The 23,004-nt window shown below is 36.3% G+C and overlaps 1 protein-coding gene across 1 annotated transcript; it reads left to right on the forward strand.

Annotated features, from left to right (window-relative positions):
• The first annotated feature begins 1,725 nt into the window (after positions 1 to 1,725).
• LOC106067085 (uncharacterized) lies at positions 1,726 to 18,917 on the forward strand. Its single transcript, XM_056028076.1, has 4 exons — positions 1,726 to 1,905; positions 4,149 to 4,233; positions 4,508 to 4,623; positions 18,597 to 18,917. The coding sequence occupies exons 1-4, from the start codon at positions 1,860 to 1,862 to the stop codon at positions 18,701 to 18,703; spliced, it is 354 nt and encodes a 117-aa protein (XP_055884051.1). The 5' UTR covers positions 1,726 to 1,859; the 3' UTR covers positions 18,704 to 18,917.
• The last annotated feature ends 4,087 nt before the right edge of the window (positions 18,918 to 23,004 follow it).

Consider the following 23,004-nt stretch of genomic DNA (forward strand, 5'->3'; position numbering starts at 1 on the left):
GTTATTTCTACCACATACTTTCTCGGGTCAAGTTGAACCTTTACACAATTATTTGTTGTACCAAACAAAACATAAAGAAATTAAACAATTTATTAATTTATAATTGGTAATTAATTATATTGGTTGGTATCGAAAAAGGAAAATAAATACTACTCATTGCGAGATATGGTTGTATATGTGGAGTTATTCCCTTTTAACGTTTTGCCAGTTTTATCTCCCACTTGCCATTCTCAGATCAAGTTGAAATTTTGCCTCATTTTCATAGTCGATGACAATACATGAACCATTCAAAAAATTAACTAAATAAGTCATCAATTAATAGTAGGCCTAATTAATTATTTTTTTTATATAGTAAATAGGAGCTTATTTATGCAGTATTGATATATGGCAGTGATTTTGTCGTTTTTTTTTTCAATGAGATTTTAAAAAAATATTTATTTATTTATATTGTGATTTTAATCAATGGCTAGTAATAGCTTGAACATATGCTTGTATAGTTATTATTCATAATTGATTTCACAGACAAGTCTTGTCTTTCTGGCAGGAATGTCGATAAAAACCTGAAGTCCAGAATACACTCTGACGATTCTGTTCCGTTGCCTCCTTCCACGGGTAAAGGTTTTGAACTACCAGCGCGTGATTCTAAGAATGTGACTCTGACTTGAACACATCCACCTGCAGTGCACATGTCGAGTCTACAATGGAATCATTTATTTCCCTCCCACACACACACAAACACAACAAAAAAAAACACAACAAAAAAAAAACCGACAACAAAACAATGACTACAATTACGCAACAACCACAATAGCAACAACAACAACAACAGAAAAATATCCTCCTCCTCATCATCAACAACAACAACAACAACAGAAAAATATCCTCCTCCTCCTCATCATCAACAACAACAACAACAACAGAAAAATATCCTCCTCCTCCTCCTCATCAACAACAACAACAACAACAACAACAGAAAAATATCCTCCTCCTCCTCCTCATCAACAACAACAACAACAACAACAAAAGAAAAATATCCTCCTCCTCCTCCTCCTCAATAACAACAACAACAACAACAAAAGAAAAATATCCTCCTCCTCCTCCTCCTCAATAACAACAACAACAACAACAACAGAAAAATATCCTCCTCCTCATCATCATCAACAACAACAACAACAACAACAGAAAAATATCCTCCTCCTCCTCCTCCTCAACAACAGTAACATCAAAAAAAAAGCCCAAAACAAAGCCTATACTATTTGATAGACTAGTCGTCGTCCCCATTATTGCTGATTCCACAAATCCACTTGTTAAGAAAATATAAGTAACTGATCCAACTAGCTTGTGCGCTATGACCCACTATGTCAAACACAGGGGGGGGGGAGTAAAAAAAATAAACTTTTTTTAAAAAGTTTTTTTTAAGTTGAGTTTTAAGGCTCTATTGTGGCTATGTGTAACACAAAACAAACATCGTGTGAATCAAGGTAGGCATATACACTGCGTGATTTGAGCTTTCAAGACTTAATATAAGTATTACCTTGTTGGCCTATTATTATTTTGTCTCCTACTCAAACATCCCCAGATATAGGACGCCTCAGGGCTACAGGTGGAAAGAAATTTCAGTTTGCATTCTGTCAATGTTACAAAAGAATGATTGTCCTGCAACTTGGAATCTAAGGTTAGGTGTACGGTTTATACAAACTGTCTGGGTCTTAAATCTACAAAATATGTCCTCAATGCAAGAGAGTCTTAAGTGTTCCCGAATCGCGTGTCGCTTCTGTGCGTGTGTATTAGCGTCTAATACAGATCGTATGTATGTGTGATAACAAAGAGGTCGAACACTTCTTCAGTAAAAAGTTAAAATGACTGCTTTGAACATGAAAGGACGTTTACTACTATTTATTGCAGGTAGGTATCTATGTCTACTTTTCTAAACCAAAGTATTGATAATCTATTGACTACCTATTTTACCTACTGACTAGCTTGATATGCGTGTACTTGCCAAAAAAAGGTCTACTTACTTGCATAGCTACTGGTTACCTTTTTAATATCATATTGACATCCCCGCTACCTAACTATATATCAACTGACTTAAATAGACAATTACTTACATATCGACTGGCCTAAATACACAATTACTTACATATCAACTGACCTTAATACACAACTATTTACATATCAACTGACCTAAACACACCAACTACTTACATATCAACTGACCTAAATACACAACTACTTACATATCAACTGACCTAAACACACAATTACTTACATATCAACTGACCTAAACACACAATTACTTACATATCAACTGACCTAAACACACAATTAATTACATATCAACTGACCTAAACACACAATTACTTACATATAAACTGACCTAAAGACACAATTTCTTACATATCAACTGACCTAAATACACAACTACTTACATAGCAACTGACCTAAATACACAATTATTTACATAGCAACTATCTCTAAAAATAAACGTACTGAACAACTCATCTTCTCATGTATTTACCAATCTATTGCAATACCAAACTACTTGCCAATTTATCACTATAAACCTTCCAACAGAGTAACGACGACCGAACAAACAAACCCTTTACATCCCAGTCTTCTTTTCAAGAGCACATAATCCATGATTTACTTTGATTTTTAAAATGGTATGCACGGATATTGAAAACATTTATGTAATGAAAATGATAGAATTGGCTTTTTAGTAGCGCTATTAGATAATTTAAATGTTGGTAAAATTCGGAAAGACAGACAGCATAAACACTGATGACAAAAGTGTAGTCACTGCGTAGGTATCATTTGAGTGTAACACACTTAAACCCTTAAAAGAAAAAAAAAACAGTTTGCAAATACTTACGTAGCAAGACGTAACTTAAAACCTGGGATTTCGTAAAAAAAAAAAAAATCTGCGAAGTGAAATTGATGGATGCTTCAGCTCGGTCACTTCGTGTAATTATTGCACGTCAATGGCTTCAGAAGTTTGAAAACTGTACAGCCTAGAGAGGAAGTTCGAATGGAGAACGAAATCTAGTTGTGCCACTCTAACACTGAGTTTTCCTCTTCATATTTAAAAATGCGCAAATTATCTTCTGCTCTCTAAGCAAATAGCGAAAATGCTCCGCTAAATTTTGTGTTTCTTCCAAAAATTGAAAAAAGACATTTCAGACTATTTGTATCCATGTCGGCTCTGAATAACTTGGTGCCTCCGGTGTACAAACTATCAGCTGTTGGTAATGTTTGTTTTTTTTATTTTTATGAAATGTCTTTTTAACGCTGAAGAATCAAATGGTACTAATTAGTTCGGATTAGTCATGTAATTAAATTTGTAATAGATCTAGACTAACAATAATGAATCTGTGCCTCCTTAGGCCAACACGAAAACCACTGTGCAGATGAAGTGCTATAAATTTAGAAGGTTTAATAGTTATCTATTGTTAGTTTCAAACTTTTAAGCTGCGACAAAATTCTCTACACAAAGTATAAAGGGGACTAAATCGACCATATCTTTCAAGTACAGTTTCTTTCCCTTGCTCGATACGAAAAAAATCACCAATAGTTGATTAACTGATTGCTTAATTTTTTAAACTGATTCTTGTCTTTTTAGGTTTAAGAAATAATTGTGCGAAATTTCAACTTGATCTGAGATTGGGTGTGAAATAAATAACATACCATACCGACAGACAGAGTGAGTTGATATAAGCTTTTTAAAAATTAAAAAAAAAAAAACAAAAAAAAAACAACAATATTTTATCTCTCAAAACTATAACTTAATAATATATTTAATTAATTTTATTTTTTTATTGATTCTTGTTTGATTCTTATTCTATTAGGAACAATGAATATTTGTGCAAAGTTTCAATTAGGTCCGAGGATGAAAAGTGGGAGACAGACAGAGTTGATAGAAGCTTGTTTAGAAAATAGTAAGGGAATAAAACAAAACACTAAATACAAACAATACACCCAGAAAACTTAATAGATACTTCAATAGACACCTCACTACGTAGTTCAATGGACACCCTACTAGATACCTTTATAGATATTTTATTAGACATAACTTTAGAGACATCTTTAGACACCTTACTGGGTATTTGACTAGGTAGATAATTTGTCAAGTTTTCCTATTATTTCCACAGCCAGTTTGGCCTGCGCATGCGCAGAAACATGTTATGAAGGTATGGACAGATGTCGTGATACGTACTATGCAACCCCAGGGACAATGTGAGCAAACTGCATTCAATTGTTGACATTTATTCGAATTTATTAATACTGTTGTGTTTTTTTTTGACACTACAGTATTTCTAAGTTTAGAGAAAAGCTCAAGTTAGGTTTTTAGATTAGATAAAAAAAATGTTCACTTGTTATGTATGTATTGAAAGTCATGTTGAAATAAAAGGCATAGGCTATACATTAAAGTCTGGTTCAAATAAAAAATAAATATGCAGATAAAAATCAAAATTGATTTCTGATTCTTCTTTATATCTCTGTTCCAAAGCACCTACCTACAGAACTACTACACATGTGTTGAGAAACTTGTGTGTACCTATCCCGGTGAAACTGATCAGAAAGATGCCCTACTACAAGCTTTGAAAAACTTGTTGGAAAACAACAGTAAGTCTTTGATCTTTAATTATGACACACAAAAAGTTTTTTTTACCCTTACTCTTCCCGATAACAGTACCATCGACCATCCTTAGACACTAAGGACATTCAAAGGGGCTCATCTAAATATTGGGGGGCGCGGTGGCTGAGTGGTTAAGCGCTCGGCTTCTGGGTTCGAATCTCGGGGAAGACTGGGATTTTGAATTTCGAGATTTTTAGGGCGCCCTTGAGTCCACCCAACTCTAATTGTACCTGACTTTAGTTGGGGAAAGTAAAGGCGGTTGGTCGTTGAGACCCTGCACGTTAACCGTTGCCCATAGAAACAGATGACCTTAACATCATCTTCCCCATAGATTGCAAGGTCTCCAAAAGAAACTTTACTTTTTTTTAACCTAAATATTATATATGTCCACCTAGTGGTGGTATGTCTGATTTGGACTATCTAAATATTATATATGTTTGCCTAATAAAAATAAATTTGATTTGGACTATCTAAATATTATAGATGTTTGCCTAATAGAAATAAGTTTGAGTTGGACTGTTCGTAATAAATGTAAACCTAGCCCCTGCGTATCCATTCACTATCCTCGTGGGTTTGAGATGTAACCAAAAGTCAATCATCATGAACTAATCAAGTTATCTTGTAACGGCTTGACCTCATCTGTTAAATGTTAACGGTGATCAGGGTTAAAGGGGGAGGGCTTGGTCGTATTTCTTGAGGAGTGGCGATTAAAACTAAATCAGTCAAAATGCTGTTGCAAAAACAAGGTTACAAAGAAAGTTTGTGTGGAAACACAAACTCAAAATTGGCCCCCGAAGTGGTCCGCTCAGGCAGGTAAAAAAGCAGGTTTCAATATTTTCAGAAAGACTATCATAGATTATGCACTACAAACTATCAATAACTACAACCCGTGCAGGTGTCGAAAGGGTTGCCGATATGTGGTATTGTTAGTTCGATGATATTGAAGGATTATCTCATTGATTTAATTGTTTTGTAAGGGGCCAATCTCTCATTCAAAGCCTTAACAAAGAAACTGATCTCCTTTAGTTTTGTGTTCCATTTGAATGTGAGCGCGCGTTGCACCTCATAATCTGTACTATAAAGTAGAATGTAAGGCGTATGTATGTATGTATGTATGTATGTATGTATGTATGTATGTATGTATGTGTGTGTGTGTGTGTATGTATGTATGTATGTATGTATGTATGTATGTATGTATGTATGTATGTATGTATGTATGTATGTATGTATGTGTGTGTGTGTGTGTGTATGTATGTATGTATGTATGTATGTATGTATGTATGTATGTATGTATGTATCTATGTATGTCCCTCATAGACATCAACACCGTTTGACTAATCTTGATAAAACTTAACAGCAATGTTCCTTGGTTCCTTGCTTGCACACAAAGCTTCGAAGCCTAGATCTAACTCTTGATCTAATTCTTGATCTAACTCTTGATCTAACTCTTGATCTAATTCTAAGATGACAGATCTACTTTATACTTAAACACATGCACATACAAAATATAGTCAATTCATTTCATATTTAAATCAAATTAACCTTCAAATTTGTGTTTCTAAAGCATTTTAAATACATTAGTATACCATAGCTGAAACTCTATTCTTGGTATCGCGCGCTTCTAAATATAGATCTATACACAAGATAATGTTTTGATTAAAAAATTGGATTTAGGTCAATTAGTTATTTTTAGCTCCATTCATAATATCTTTATATTCATAAAGTCGCTTTACTTATAACATTATTATTTTATTTTATTTTATGGGCTTTGTTGCTGCGTATCAAAATTATATATGTGTCAGACGCGAATAGCCCAAATTTTCAGTAAAAGAAATTACAAAAGTCTATAGAAGAAGTTACGAAAGTTATATAATATAAAAACACAGATCTATATATATTTCAATAAATATAGGTATTTGCTCTCTATTTACAATTTATTTAGGTAGGTGCTGTTTTACTATTACACAACAAGTATCAGATTTTAGAAAAACCCAGGTTCGGTTTTTTTTTTGTGTAACGCTATTTGCTAACAACGTATAGATCTAAATTAGATCTCTTTATTAGCATAATTAAATTTATATATTAAAATCTGTATGAATGCGTTGGTAAAATAATAGATTTAGAGCTACATAGTATAAATGAGATTTGTAGATTTATGTTAATAAATTAAGTAGAATAGATCTATTGTTCTATATTTTAGAATCTACACACTTTTGGCATCTCATACAGCACGGCAGACAAATTTACAAAAGCCGTCAAGTCGCAATAGGTTCTGCGTATATGTATACAGTTCATGTCATTCACGGTTCTGCGTATATGTATACAGTTCATGTCATTCACGGTTCTGCGTACATGTATACAGTTCATGTCATTCACGGTTCTGCGTATACCGTAGGCGTAGTCATATCACCACAAGAGCATATGCGATTCGTAAAACATTAAAATACATAGTAAACACTGCACTCATCATTAATCTTCGGAATCACTGACATTGTCATTAAGTAGACTCTATATCTAGATCTACAGTTCAAATAGAATCTAGGTTAGAAATATTGATTCTATCTTGAGACTAGATTGTCACTAGTCTAGATCTAGCTCTATCTGACTAAAGTCTATTAATTAGAATAGGCCTACCAGGGGCGGACTGGGTATCAAAATCGGCCCGGGCATTACCTTATAAACCGGCCCACAAATGGCATGTCATATATTTTCGGTGTAGGGGGAGGATTTTAAACCCCCTACGCAATATATATAATATATATATGTATATATATATATATATTAGTGTGTGTATATGTAATTAATCTTCATTACATTCTTATCTTTCATTATTTTAAACGTTTTTTCTACCCTAGAATACTCTCTTCCTATAATTAGTGAAAGGCAGTACAAACCGCCAAGGGACAGCTAGGGAGTCTGGGGGAGCGCTGTAAGCTCCCCCAGTGGGGTCCGGGGCGAAGCCCCGGATCCAAGCATTATTTCCGTTATTTTAAGCTTTAAAAAATGCTTATTTTAAGGTATCTACAGTGCAATTAGCCTGCTACTCTTCCGCTAAAAAGATCAAAAACTAAATCTTCTATTCACTGGAGTTCAGCGACTGGTAGAAAATGGTAAAATGCTTTTAGTTTTGTATTGGAAGGGGGGTGGGGGGGAAGGGAAACCACAAACCCCCTTTTGGCTACGTTCATGAAATTTGGTGACTGTAGTTTGCTTAAGTTGGCTGCACTCAGGAAGTAAGTAAAGTTTCCCTTTCAGACAATGAGATCTGAGGCCAGTGATGGTTTGAGCTCCTCCCCTCTCGTCTACGCCCATGTGTTTTATCATAGGTGTAAACCTAATTCTATTCAAAACATATAAAGTTTGATAACGCATCGAAAACTGAATGTATGCTTTCGTAGCTTATATAATGTATTCTATTTATACATGTATGTAGTCTGAAAACTATTAACACTACAATATCAGCCTTAATGAGTTTCAAACTTTTTGGTATTACTTATAGATTACAGAAGTTTCTTCAAAAAATAAAATACTTAGGTCCTACGCATTTCACGTGTCAATCTAGTCATGCATGTTGATCTGTGACTTAAAATATGCTAAATCATTGGTTTTCCTGGCTGACTCAGGCAACCCATTCCTTTAAAGTGGTATCACCACAAATACAAAACTAGGGGTCTATCGAGCCGTCATCCTCCCTACATTGCTCTACGCCCCAGAAACATGGATAGTGTACAGTTAACATGCAAAGAAACTGAATCACTTCCACATGACATGTCTGTGAAAATACTGAATGTCAAATGGCAAGACAAAATACCAGATACTCAAGTCCTTCAAAGAGCGGGTCTGCCAAACATCCACACAATCCTGATGCAGTCCCAGCTGCGATGGGCAGGACACGTATGCAGAATGAAAGACCACCGCATCCCTAAACGACTATTGTATGGCCACCTAAGCGAAGGAAAGCGCTCGCAAGATGGTCAAAGAAATCGCTTCAGGGACACCCTGGGAGACAGAGGCACATGACAGAGCATCATGACGTCGCGCTGTGAAAACCGGCGCACATGTTGCTGAGGAAAAGAAAACAACGCTGGCAGAAGAAAAACGCAAAACGCCAGAGAAGAAAAGTAAGGCCAATGACACTAGCTCCAGCTGGAATAACCTGCCTAGTGAACGGCCAAACATTCCGGGTTCACATAGGTCTCACCAGCCACACGAGGAGACATAAAACCCCAGTGTAAGGCTCTCAGCCCCCTGGATGACAAAGTGGTCATCATCGAACCACGATGGAAGAAACTATATATATATATATATATATATATATATATATATATATATATATATATATATATATATATATATATATTAGATAGATAGATAGATAGATAGATAGATAGATAGATAGATAGATAGATATTCTTTTACAAGATAAGAGAAAGCAGAACGGTTAGAGAGGCACTTCTAAATGTGAAAAGCTCTTGCTTCCTCCTAGTACATTCTCAATTGTATATGAATATATTATTTAAAATATAAATGATTCTAAATCTCCTTTCATTAAATATCGTATGTGACAGCGCTATATAAATATAAATTATTTTAATTATTGTAATAATTTTCATTATTAATGACGTCATACTAAGCATAAGTTTCCCATTAATCATAATATCCTATATGTGGCAATGTCTGTAAATTTAGATTTATGTTTTAATTAAATATTTTTTTTTGTAAGCCTTAAGTGGCTTAAGTGTAGTATTTTTAGATCTATGTTATTACAAATAAACAACAAGAAACTTACTTTTTCTTTTCAAATCGCAGAAAGTAGAGCTTTATACCCATATTGAACTGTGAATAAGTTGGGTGGTATGCAATTTCGCGACTGTGTGTATGTGTTAAAAGTTAACTTCTATAAACGTTTTGTTAAAGAGCTAATTGTCTTCCTTTTGCCGCATTATATCAATGTTTTCTGACTTAACCTCTCCCATCCCTCTTTTTCGTTAACTTTCATTGGAACCACCAAAAGACGGGTGAGGGAAGGAGCAAAACAAAAATAGGAGTGCCATCAAAGGCCCATGCCGACCAGCAAAACGATCAGGCCAAACACAGTCTCGAAGACATCAAAGTAGTGTTGAAGGCCATGCCGCTCATGCATAGCAGAAAGTACGGTCTAACGTTTTACAAATGATAATAGGTACAGTGTATAGTGTAATTCTTAAAATTTCAAACAAAATTAATTGTAATAATAATTTACAAAAAAAACAACAACAAGAAAACTTGTTCGGGCCTTTGTGTCTTGCTGCTGTCACTTTTGTTTTTATGTTGTCTGCATTGAGTTTTTTTTTCTTTGGTCGCGACCAGACCGGCCCATTTGGCACCGGCCCACAGGGCATTTGCCCGTTTGCCCATATAGCCAGTCCGCCCCTGAGGCCTACATTATTCTATATAGAGTCTGTATATAGATCAAACCCAGTAGATCTACTGTCTATACAATATTGAATATACTTCTACTTATTGAATTGTTTGTTTGTTTGTCATTTTTTTGTTTGTTTTGTAGCTGTTGAAGGCCTCGTGGCCCAAACGTCCTTTGTTTAACTTGGTCCAGAAGGGCTAAAAATATGCATGTTTTTCGTACTTATAGATCTACTTTTCAATTCCAAGACCTAATATACCAATATATTAATAATAAGGCTTGTCATGGAGTCCAAAAATTCATGAGAAATGCAATATTTCCCGTCGATACACAACCCCAGCTGTGATATACATATTTCCCCACAACCAGGGCAAGCATAACCATTGTCCGCCTATGGTCGAATAAGATTTTCTTTTCGCCGTCTGCGTCTGTCCTCGGCAGCGGATTTCCTTTTGGTCTCAAATGTGTATTCCGCGGCTTTTGTGAGTGACTCCAGCTGTCTATCTCGGTCACCAAAAAAAAAAAAAGATTCGCCCCCCATACCGGGTATGTGCCCTGCCGAGCGTAACTGTCGGACCATAAGAAGTCCCTCTATACTAGTCCATACCGGCGTTCGCAAGAACATCGCTGTTTGTAATGCTGTCTGGCCATCGTATGTTTATGAAGGAGCTCAAGCATCTTTAGTGAAAGCCTTCAAGTAGGGTTAGTTGTTTTCTGTATAATATCCATGTCTCAGATCCATATACAATAGTTGAGAGAACCACTGCTTTTTTTTGTAGCGATCCATTCCACCAACTCACTCCTGAAGGCGTCCAAAAGCACTACTGGCCATGACCCTACGGTTATCAACTTCCTTGAAAGCGATGTGTCATTCGATACTACGCTTCCTAGATATGTGAAGTGGTCTACACACGTTAAGGGGACGTCCATTTACTGTGATCTTTAGGGCTGAGTAGGTTTTATTGGGTCACTTCTGGAACATGACTTCTGCTTTCCCAAGGTTTATAGATAAACTGAAAGAGGCGGGAGCGTATGCGAATTCGTTGACCCCGATCTGGAGATCATGTTCATTATGGGCTAGCAGGGCACAATCATCGGCATAGCGAAGCTCTGTTATGACCAATTATTTTGAAGATTGCCGTCCGAACGAAACGTGATGTCGTTGCCTTCGTTCAATCGCTGCCTCATTTGACCCAGCATTACGCCAAAGAAGATAGCGAATAGAGTAGGAGCAAGTACACAGCTTGCTTCACGCCATTTTCTATTGGGAAATGATCGACATGTCACCATTATGTCTAATCTTGACTTTTTGTCCCACATGAAACTGTTTGAGGATGGATAGGAGCGTAGTTGGGCATTCAAGCCAGGCCAAAATCCTCAATTAACCATTGACCATTAAGAAAGCCTTGGTGAGGTCCACGAAGGCAGCGTATATATAGGTTTATTTAGTACGAGGAGCAGCCTCACTGGCCGTAATTGTGTAATCTGGTGAAAGAAGCTTCTCAAGCCTCAAACTAATGAAGAATTACTTGAGGTCAACAATTCTCAAAGATAGATTGAAACATTTGGTAATTCTTGCTATTGAGCGTGATCTATGTAGGGAACAGAATTATTATGGTATACTGTATGACTTCGCTACACGCAAGGCTCGTAAAGTAATTCTGTACGTAGTAAAGAATGAATAAAATGCATAGACGAATTTATTTTATAATACAAACTCTTAAATTTCACTTATTATCCGCTTTCCTACCCAAACTTTGCCAGGCGAAATCCGTTTCGCATAGGGTCCCACAATGGCTAAGTCACAGTTGGGGCTGCGCAGGCCACAGGAAATATTGTATTCCTTACTAATCTTCGGGCTCGAAGACAACCCTTATATAAATATATATATACATAGTAGATAACTTAATCTCTTTCCATGACTTCTCGGTCACAATGGTTAAGTCCGGCGCTGCTATTTAGTGTTTGTGAAATGTTTGTTTGTAAATTTTTTTTACATGTTTCGGATGTTCCTTCAGAGTTGAAGATAGTTTACTTCCTAATGCAAACCTCCCGCAAGACAAAGGGGGATGGCAGCGGGCAGGGTTTGATAAATTTAAACGACAGTCCAGCGCGCAAGCAGCCATCCGTAGTGTGAACACTACTCTTGTTTTTTTCGTGGGGTGACTATCCGCAGAAATAGGAGAGTAATCTTTCCTTTACTTCTTCTTCTCGTCCAAACTGTTGAGTGAAGAAGAGAATTATATATATAGATACTAGACTTAAATCTAGTCTAAAATCAAGACTGTCTAAGACTCTAGATCTAGACTGCCTAGAGTACCAGTAAATTCTGATTATCTTAGATTCTGTTTCTACTATATTTATAACCTAGATATATATTCTAGAAGTAGATCTATACTGATTCTATAGTTACAATTCGAATTCAACGTGAATATTTATGACTATATAGATTACAGATTATAACTAGATTTGATAGATCTATGACTATTATGACAAAGCCCATGGCATGTGTGAGATCAATTTTTAAAGCTACTATAATTCTATAATTAATGGACTTCATCTAAAACAGTGATTCCCAAAGTGGTCTATATAGACCCCCAGAGGTCTACGAAGACCTCCAAGGGGTCTACAAAAGTAAAAAAAATAAATTGGGGGTCTATGAGATGTCCACGGGGGTCTACGATAATAGATTTCATTTAAGCAGGGCGAGTTACTTAATTTCCACATTCCATTAATGTAATTATTTCATACACTAATATATGATTTGTACCTTCGTTAATCCTTTAAATATTTATCCTGCTATTCAAACGAAAAATTGTTGTAATCAATTTCAATACTTATTAAAATAACTTAATTTTGTCTACATGTAACTAATATTTAAAAAAAAAAAAAGAAATGTAGACAGTACATCATTAATTATTTAAAGTTGGGATTCCTTCCTTCCATGTCAAATAAGCAGTTACCTAAGTGACTTTTTATGAAAGTATTAATTAACCAGTTACGCTGGAGAATCATCTGAGACAATGCCACCCTGACAAAAATTAAGATTTGAAAAACTTTTGAACACTCAAAGTTCCAAATAGACCCACTGTTCAACATCATATATAGAAAATAGATGGTTTGTGAGAGTGGCATGAGTTATAAAATTAAAAGCTTCTTATGTAAATAATTGCAAAAGATATAAATACAGTTTGGTCTGACAAGGTGTAGCGCTGTGTGCTACACACTGTCTAATGGTCACCATTTTATCTCATCTATGCCTGTGGTCTCTTCTGTGCATAGGCCACCAACCAGCTTCCTCCAGGCATCTCGGTTCTGGGCGAATCTCTCCAACTGTCCCCACGTCTTGCCCATCTGCTTCCGAATCGAGGAGACCTGGAGAACCACCATCACCACCATGAAAAAAATCCAGGTATTCACCAATACCTGCCTGAGGAAGATTCTTATAATCCGCTGGCCAGACAAGATCTTGAATGAGGAACTGTGGCATAGAACAAAGCAGCAGCCCATTGAAGTAGATATCCTTCAGAGACGCTGGAGATGGATAGGTCACACCCTTCGCAAGCCTGCATCCAACATAACAAGGCAAGCCCTAACCTGAAACCCCAAAGGAAAGAAAGAGAAGACGGCCCAGGAACACATGGCGCTAATGGTCACCGTCTCCTTATATTTCCTAGGGTTGACCCACGAGACTTTTCCCATGTTTGGGTATGGTAGCAAGGCAGCAAGGTTTGAATTAAGTTTTTTTTTCTTTCTGCTAGGTGGGTAGCAAAGCGAAGGTTAATGAGCCCTTCCTGCTCGAAGCTTACTGGTTTAGGCGCCAGTTACTCGCCTTCTACCCTTCTCCTGTTAATGAAAACAGTTCCGCAGATTCAATATTTGAGCCACACGTGAAAGATCAAGAAATACGCAAGAAACTGCTCTGTGCGAAACCTTTTACAATGATACTTAAGGCATATTAATTAATTAATTAATTAATATTTAATGTTGGAAAGACTACTTCATAGAACAACAAATTCGTATATGAAACATAATATCCGTAGTTGTGTAGTTTTAAATTACTTTTTCACTCTTCAACTCACTACAGTTAGAAATTTGTTTTAAAAAAATGTTTTGATGAATTTGCAAAAAATTTGCAAGTTGATCATTTCTGTAACACCTTTTTAAAAACACCTTTTAAAAAATCATTAAAAGTTTTAAAATCACAATTTTTATTTCTACATTTACTTTTGTGTGTGAAATTGAGCATCGGAAAATGCCGGGTACTTGAAATAAGCTAGTCCTAAAAAAAATACACAGATCTTGGGTAAAAGACTCATCAAATAAGGTACTGTAAATGTGTAGTTTCACGCGCTAGTTTCAGGTCATTTTTTTTATAGCCTATATCGGGTTTGATCCCAACTACTTGTATTTTTGTGCAGAATTTCTTTTTCTCTATCAGGCACACTTAAAATTATAGCATAATAAGTTCAGTTTAATTTGAAAAGAGAACTGAAAAATGTAAAAGATATATAAGGAAAAAGGTACTTCCAGCCCAATTTATGATTTTAGTTTTTAATCAAAGAAACGAAACGCATAAGCGCAACAAAGCCCATTGTTTCTAATACACTATATCAGTGACTATATCTGTGATACGCAAGTTAAGACCCTGGTGTAGTGGATAATATCTTACTAATTGTTGTTATATTCCTCTGGAACCCTTACACTCAACAAAAATCGCCCCCCCCCCTCCGAAATTCTGGATCGCTAGTGCTTTAGGGTCTATTTTGTTTCTGAGCAATATGCTAATGATTTGTCGTTTAGCCTACATAGGACTTACAAGGTCTATTTTAAAATAGTTTTGTTTAGTTAGTGTGCCCTGGATGAAGCACCGCTACAAAAATAGTTTTGCTTAGTTACAGTACCCTTGGGGGATAGAAATGTCCAACATCGTATCCTGCTAGTGAAAAGAAACTGGCATACATATGCATCGTCTGCAAGATTTGAAAAAATAATCCGTTGACAATCAGCATATCTGTGTTAAGACAACTGAACTCTTCCCTTCCTATGATCAGAAGTTTGTGTGATTTGTGTTTCACATTTCATCCGCGGCCCTGCTGGGTCAGTTCTACCCATACATTACCTCACACACACAGTCAGCCCTCACTGTCAGCATTGAACTTAAGCTTATTGCTATGGGACATTTAATACAGACTTTTGTAAGTGACTTAAAATTCTTTTCTAATGGCCCAAGCGTTTTGAATAATCTCGATCACACACACCTAAAGAGTAACACAAACTTCTTTGTACAATTGCTCCTATTAGCATGGCTGGACGGGCACTACCCGACATTCTCGAAGAAATTTGACAGTTCCTATATACATTTTGGAGAAAATTAATAACTACCTAATTGGACACACAATGAAACTCTGGTTTGACCGTTTGAACTTTTCAAAATCTAATAATCTTAATATTAAATTTGGCTTGCATCGTTTTATTTTGAAGGCTTCAGAGGGAATTCCCGCACTCTTCTCCAATGTTTCTTGGCATTCAATTCTTACTATAAGCGGACAATTTCTTCATTGTAAAAAATGTCAATCATTTATTTTGACAACGTTTCTTCATCCCGTCGTGCTGACATTTGCATTTCAACTCGTGCAACGTGACAACAATTTTACTAAAATGTCCGCACCATCACTTCATGAATGATTCAAGAAATGTATTTACAGTTAAAGCCTAAGGAACTAACAATGATCTTATATTTGTCAATGACTGTATCAATAATATCTCCTTTGGATATATATTTATTTATCTATGTAACTATTGAATCTGTACAACGTTAGACTCAGTCAATGAACTAGATCTGTGTTCTGAGAGAGTGATTAACATTGGTGCTGATTTCTAAACATTCGTTACAGGGTCCAGCTGTCTATTCACTTCTTCCCTTTTTTTTTTATTACATCATTATCAGGGCCAGATTTACGTTAGTGCCGAACAGGGCCTCCAATTTTAAACAGGACCTCCATCTTAAACAGGGCCTCCACAAAGTCCAAACTATAAAATAAAATATATGCGCGTACTAAACATAGAAATCAACTAATATAAAGGAAAAGAATAAAATATGACTTGCCTTTAAATAAAAGCCAACTTATTAATATTGAAGATATGACGTGCTTTTAAATATAGGCCTACTTGGTAATATTGAATGTTATCAAAACATACGAATGAGGACAGAGGCATCCTTAAAGATCTTGCACAGACCTTCACTTGCTTAAATCCGGTACTGTAAGGCATAATTCTGTCACCAATCTAGAGTTCGTCCATCGTGGTTCGATGATGACCACTTTGTCAGGGGGGCTGAGGGCTTTGCACTGAGGTTTTATGCCTCCTCATGTGGCTGGTGAGACATGTGAGCCCGGAATGTTCGGCCGCACACTAGGCAGGTTATTCCATCTGGAGCTAGTGTCGTTTGCCTTGCTTTTCTTCTCTTGCGTTTTTCTTCTGCCAGCGTTGTTTTCTTTTCCTCAGCAACATGTGCGCCAGTTTTCACAGCGCGACGCCATGATGCTCTGTCATGTGCCTCTGTCTCCCAGGTGCCTGGGTCTATGCTGAACGCCTTCAGAGAAGCTTTGTCACCAATAAGCAATCGGTGAATGACCAAATGACAAATACACAATATAAAGTTTTCATCAATAGATTAAGTGAGCTCAGGTGACACCCACCAAGTAAGCCTCTTATCTATCTATATATATAATTCTCTTTATGGCTCAAGAGTTTGGACACACAAGAAGAAGTAAAGGAAAGATCACTTTTTTATTTCTGCAAGTCGGACGAACTAGAGATACCCTACGAAAAAAAAGAGAGGGGGGGGGGGAGAACAAGTAGTATTCATCCGTCATAAAATAGATAGCAGACTTAACCGTTGTGACCAAGAAGACATGGAAAGATCACTCTTTTTTATTTCTACCCCTTAGTTTTAACGGTCTGCGAAAAAAGAGAGGGGGGAGAAGAACAAGTAATCTACTCTGTATTTACCCGTCACTAAATAGCAGGGCCGGACTTAACCATTGTGGGGCCCTATGCGAAACGTAATTCGCGGGGCCCATTTTGGGTAGGGATACGGATTAGAAGTGAAAATTAAGAGTTTCTATATATATTAGAAAATACATTCGTTTTTGCATTTATATTCATTCTTTGCTACGTACAGAATTACTTTACGAGCCTTGCGTGTGGCGAAGTCATACAGTATATCATAAAAAATTCTATTTCCTACATAGATCACGCTCAATAGCAAGAATGACCAAATGTTTCAATCTTTCTACGAGCATTGTTGACCTCAAGTAATTCTTCTTTAGTTTGAGGCGCGAGAAGCTTTTTTCACCAGATTCCAAAATTACGGGATAATGCCGTTTTTTTATCGCGCGTAGGATTGGCGTTTTCCATATTGAATGACACCCCAAAATGACAATTTTTGTCTATATAATGTTACGTATTTCTGAATCTTCTAGCTAAATGTAGAAGTAGGCACACAAATAAAAACACTGCAAAGAACTTGACGACTCAACTTTCAGCTTCATATAATTTTATTGACTATTAACTCTAAGAATTCGTCACTGTAACATGTAGCGTAGAAGACTGTACAATATATGTCAGTTTACAGTTAGCTACACGTCTTACATCGACTGTATCGACTGTAACGGCTCAAGTCCACTGTAGTTCGCTGTATAGACTTTAATAACGACAGTAGTCCACTCAAGTTAACTCTACCCTAGTTAACTTGCATCGTGTCGTACACATCTCTCTTCTACTGTCTCGCACCGTAGACAACAGTAACGACGACTGTACCGACGACTCTACCGACGACTGACTTTTCACATTAACTCTCTGGTTTATATAGAGTCCCTAATCGCTCATCCAAATTGCAAAAACACTGCTAGTATCTTCTGGAACAACACGTGAGGAAACGTCACATCCTGTCTTTGTTTATACACGTAGATTCCAGAGACCACTCGCTGCTGTGTCTTCTCGCCGGGGTCACACGTAGTGACCTCTACCTGTCACTGGACACTGCTAATACCTTCTGGAATAACACGTAAGGACACGTCACATCCTGTCTCTGTTTATACATGTACATTCCAGAGAACACTCGCTGCTGTGTTATCTCGCCGGGGGTCACACGTTAACCTCTTCCTGTCACTGGTCATTTGTAACAATATTTTAGGAGATTTGTATGAGGGTGTTTTCAAAAGATTTTAATAATTTTCGGATATTTCCAGGACCTTTTTTTTTGTATATTTTGCAATTTCAGGAGATTTCCGGGAGCTCCTGATACATCAACAGGAGGCCGCGGGAAATCTATTATAAGTTATAACATTGTTTAATTTAATAATTTATACACCTAGAATTAGCGCGGGACTTATGAAAGTGCGGTTCCTATGAAAGTGTGGCGGGGCCCACTGCGGTCGTATAGGTTGCAGTGGCCTAAGGCCAGCCCTGCAAAATAGCGGCGTATGCTACGCTATTTATTTTATTTGCAAACTAACTAGACATTACAACACGAATTTGATTCATTTATTTCAGATAAGCCTAATGACGTGGCAATGAGTTCAGCCAGGTCACATGATTGGTCAATTCTGCTACTTCTAGCGGCGCCAGTGACTGCCCTTGCAACGTTGAGAATGATGTAGCCTGTCGCGTGGACCAGATTGAGCTACTCCTTCTTGTTCACCCTAGCACAACAGTCTAGCTGAGAGAAACATAACTTACGTTCAAAATCACCAGTCTGTTCGATTTCAATCTTTTTTTTTTTTTTGTATTTTTGATAAAACAATTGTCTTGCAAAAGCTTGTCTTATAGAATTAGTTCTAGTGCGGAAATGAAATTAAAATTTATAGAACTTTGTTCCGTTCAGTTTTTCTTTTTGCTTTATATTTTGTATCTACCATGTTTTACAGACTCAGTTTAGTTAAAAATATAACTATCAGCTAATTAGAACAATGAGTGAAATGTATCAATCAAAGAATTTAAACAATAATTGAAATGTAGCTATTAGTGAGATATGACAATCAGTCAACCATAAAAAAACAATCAAGTGTAACAGTGTTATACAACAATCACAACAAGAGATCACAACAGGTATCTACTACAAGATATCACTACAATTATCACAACAAAATATCACAACAAGGTAGATATCACAATAAATATCACAACAAGGTAGATATCACAATAAAATATCACAACAAGGTAGATATCACAATAAAATATCACAACAAGGTAGATATCACAACAAAATACCACAACAAGGTAGATATCACAACAAGGTAGATATCACAACAAAATATCACACGGTAGATATCACAATAAAATATCACAACAAGGTAGATATCACAATAAAATATCACACGGTACATATCACAACAAAATATCACAACAAGGTAGATATCACAACAAAATATCACAACAAGGTAGATATCACAACAAAATATCACACGGTACATATCACAACAAAATATCACACGGTACATATCACAACAAAATATCACACGGTACATATCACAACAAAATATCACACGGTACATATCACAACAAAATATCACACGGTACATATCACAACAAAATATCACACGGTACATATCACAACAAAATATCACACGGTACATATCACAACAAAATATCACACGGTACATATCACAACAAAATATCACACGGTACATATCACAACAAAATATCACAGTAGATATCACAACAAAATATCACAACAAGGTAGATATCACAACAAAATATCACACAGTAGATATCACAACAAAATATCACAACAAGGTAGATATCACAACAAAATATCACACAGTACATATCACAACAAAATATCACACGGTACATATCACAACAAAATATCACACGCTACATATCACAACAAAATATCACACGGTACATATCACAACAAAATATTACACGGTACATATCACAACAAAATATCACAGTAGATATCACAACAAAATATAACACGGTACATATCACAACAAAATATCACACCTATCTGTCTACCTACTTACTTTTCTACCTACCTACCCATCTGTCTACCTATCTACGCACCTAACTACCATCCTATGTACCTAGCTACCATCCTACCTAACTACTTCTGTATATCACGATACTGTTGTACTCAGAGTGAAAGAAGCCTATGACCTGTGACTTCAAAGTTTGAGAAACACTCGAGTGTGTCATGGTACCTTTGCACTCAAAGTGAAAGCCTGTGACTCGTGACTTCAGTTACACTCAGTACACAATTGAATCCCCATAACGTTTTGGGCGTGGGGGAGAAAAGAAAGGCCGCAGCTGGGAGGGGGTACCGAGGTGGCGTGAGAAAGCTTCTCTCTGGCGGCTATATTGGTGTATTTATACATTGACATAAGTAGGGTAGTAGTTTTCAATCTGGGTTGCAAGGAAAAAAGAAAGAAAAACAAGACAAACATATAAAATACTTTTTTTTTTAAACAAATGTTATATGAAGTGTAAATGTATCAATTAGTTTGGATCAGTCTGTTCATTGTACATGTCATCCATTGAAACCTAAACGTGTGCGAATAGAAAGAGAAATATGTTTACCAATTGTTTTTGTTTAGCTTTCTCAATGCGCTAGGATGCAATTGTTTAGCTTTTAGCTTTCTCAATGCGCTAGGATGCAATTGTTTAGCTTTTAACTTTCTCAATGCGCTAGGATCCAATTGTTTAGCTTTTAGCTTTCTCAATGCGCTAGGATCCAATTGTTTAGCTTTTAACTTTCTCAATGCGCTAGGATCCAATTGTTTAGCTTTTAACTTTCTCAATGCGCTAGGATCCAATTGTTTAGCTTTTAGCTTTCTCAATGCGCTAGGATCCAATTGTTTAGCTTTTAACTTTCTCAATGCGCTATGATCCAATTGTTTAGCTTTTAGCTTTCTCAATGCGCTAGGATGCAATTGTTTAGCTTTTAACTTTCTCAATGCGCTAGGATCCAATTGTTTAGCTTTTAGCTTTCTCAATGCGCTAGGATGCAATTGTTTAGCTTTTAACTTTCTCAATGCGCTAGGATCCAATTGTTTAGCTTTTAGCTTTCTCAATGCGCTAGGATCCAATTGTTTAGCTTTTAACTTTCTCAATGCGCTAGGATCCAATTGTTTAGCTTTTAACTTTCTCAATGCGCTAGGATCCAATTGTTTAGCTTTTAGCTTTCTCAATGCGCTAGGATCCAATTGTTTAGCTTTTAACTTTCTCAATGCGCTATGATCCAATTGTTTAGCTTTTAACTTTCTCAATGCGCTAGGATCCAATTGTTTAGCTTTTAACTTTCTCAATGCGCTAGGATCAATTGTTTAGCTTTTAACTTTCTCAATGCGCTAGCTTTTAGCTTTCTCAATGCGCTAGGATCCAATTGTTTAGCTTTTAACTTTCTCAATGCGCTAGGATCCAATTGTTTAGCTTTTAGCTTTCTCAATGCGCTAGGATCCTATTGTTTAGCTTTTAGCTTTCTCAATGCGCTAGGATCCAATTGTTTAGCTTTTAGCTTTCTCAATGCGCTAGGATCCTATTGTTTAGCTTTTAGCTTTCTCAATGCGCTAGGATCCAATTGTTTAGCTTTTAACTTTCTCAATGCGCTAGGATCCAATTGTTTAGCTTTTAGCTTTCTCAATGCGCTAGGATCCTATTGTTTAGCTTTTAGCTTTCTCAATGCGCTAGGATCCAATTGTTTAGCTTTTAACTTTCTCAATGCGCTAGGATCAATTGTTTAGCTTTTAACTTTCTCAATGCGCTAGCTTTTAGCTTTCTCAATGCGCTAGGATCCAATTGTTTAGCTTTTAACTTTCTCAATGCGCTAGGATCCAATTGTTTAGCTTTTAACTTTCTCAATGCGCTAGGATCCAATTGTTTAGCTTTTAACTTTCTCAATGCGCTAGGATCAATTGTTTAGCTTTTAACTTTCTCAATGCGCTAGCTTTTAGCTTTCTCAATGCGCTAGGATCCAATTGTTTAGCTTTTAACTTTCTCAATGCGCTAGGATCCAATTGTTTAGCTTTTAGCTTTCTCAATGCGCTAGGATCCTATTGTTTAGCTTTTAGCTTTCTCAATGCGCTAGGATCCAATTGTTTAGCTTTTAGCTTTCTCAATGCGCTAGGATCCTATTGTTTAGCTTTTAGCTTTCTCAATGCGCTAGGATCCAATTGTTTAGCTTTTAACTTTCTCAATGCGCTAGGATCCAATTGTTTAGCTTTTAACTTTCTCAATGCGCTAGGATCCAATTGTTTAGCTTTTAACTTTCTCAATGCGCTAGGATGCTATCACTTGTCAGGACGAAATGGGAAAGGGGGAGGGAAGAAGGGGGTATCTTGGTGAATGTTTTTCACTGCATAAAAATGTTCACTCGGGGTTCAATATTCCTCAAGGGGACTAATTCAACTTATAACACCACATCTGTCAAGTACGATTTCCTTCCTTTGCTCAAAATACTAAACAAAGTAATTAATTTACAATAGTTAATTAACTAACTGGTAATTTTTAGTGGCCCCCGAAAGGGGAAAAGACGCTATTAGTTTTGTGTGAAATGTCTGTCCTCTGTCCGTCCCATTTAGATCTCGTAAACTAGAAAAGATAGTGAAAATCCGACATCACAATATTTTAGTCCATTCAAAGTTCTGATGCAAATGTAATTTTTTTTTTTTTTTTTTTTTTTTTTTCTAAAAGCGAAAAATCTAATTTTTTAAAATCCCTTATGCAAGCAGTTTTTCATAAAAATACACCACTTTTACAACTATTCACTATTAATAGTAACAAACACGGGAGGGGAGAATCCGGGGGGGGGGGTATACAGTTTGCCATATTTATAACAGATTTATACAAACAGTTTTTGATTTTTTTTGTCAAAAAAATATTTATTTTTTTTTTTAGATTTTTATTGCTAAGTTATGTAAGTTTTGTCATACTAGCTACTAAATTTACAGAAAAAAAATTT

The sequence above is a fragment of the Biomphalaria glabrata genome, chromosome 4 (assembly GCF_947242115.1).
Source record: "Biomphalaria glabrata chromosome 4, xgBioGlab47.1, whole genome shotgun sequence".
Taxonomy (NCBI): domain Eukaryota; kingdom Metazoa; phylum Mollusca; class Gastropoda; family Planorbidae; genus Biomphalaria; species Biomphalaria glabrata.

Bases quoted from the DNA above. Each gene is read 5' to 3' on its own strand.
- LOC106067085 (XM_056028076.1), top strand. From the start codon at position 1,860: ATGACTGCTTTGAACATGAAAGGACGTTTACTACTATTTATTGCAG. The intron at 1,906-4,148 runs GTAGGTATCTAT...TTATTTCCACAG, and splicing joins TTTACTACTATTTATTGCAG to CCAGTTTGGCCTGCGCATGC. The intron at 4,234-4,507 runs GTGAGCAAACTG...TCTGTTCCAAAG, and splicing joins TATGCAACCCCAGGGACAAT to CACCTACCTACAGAACTACT.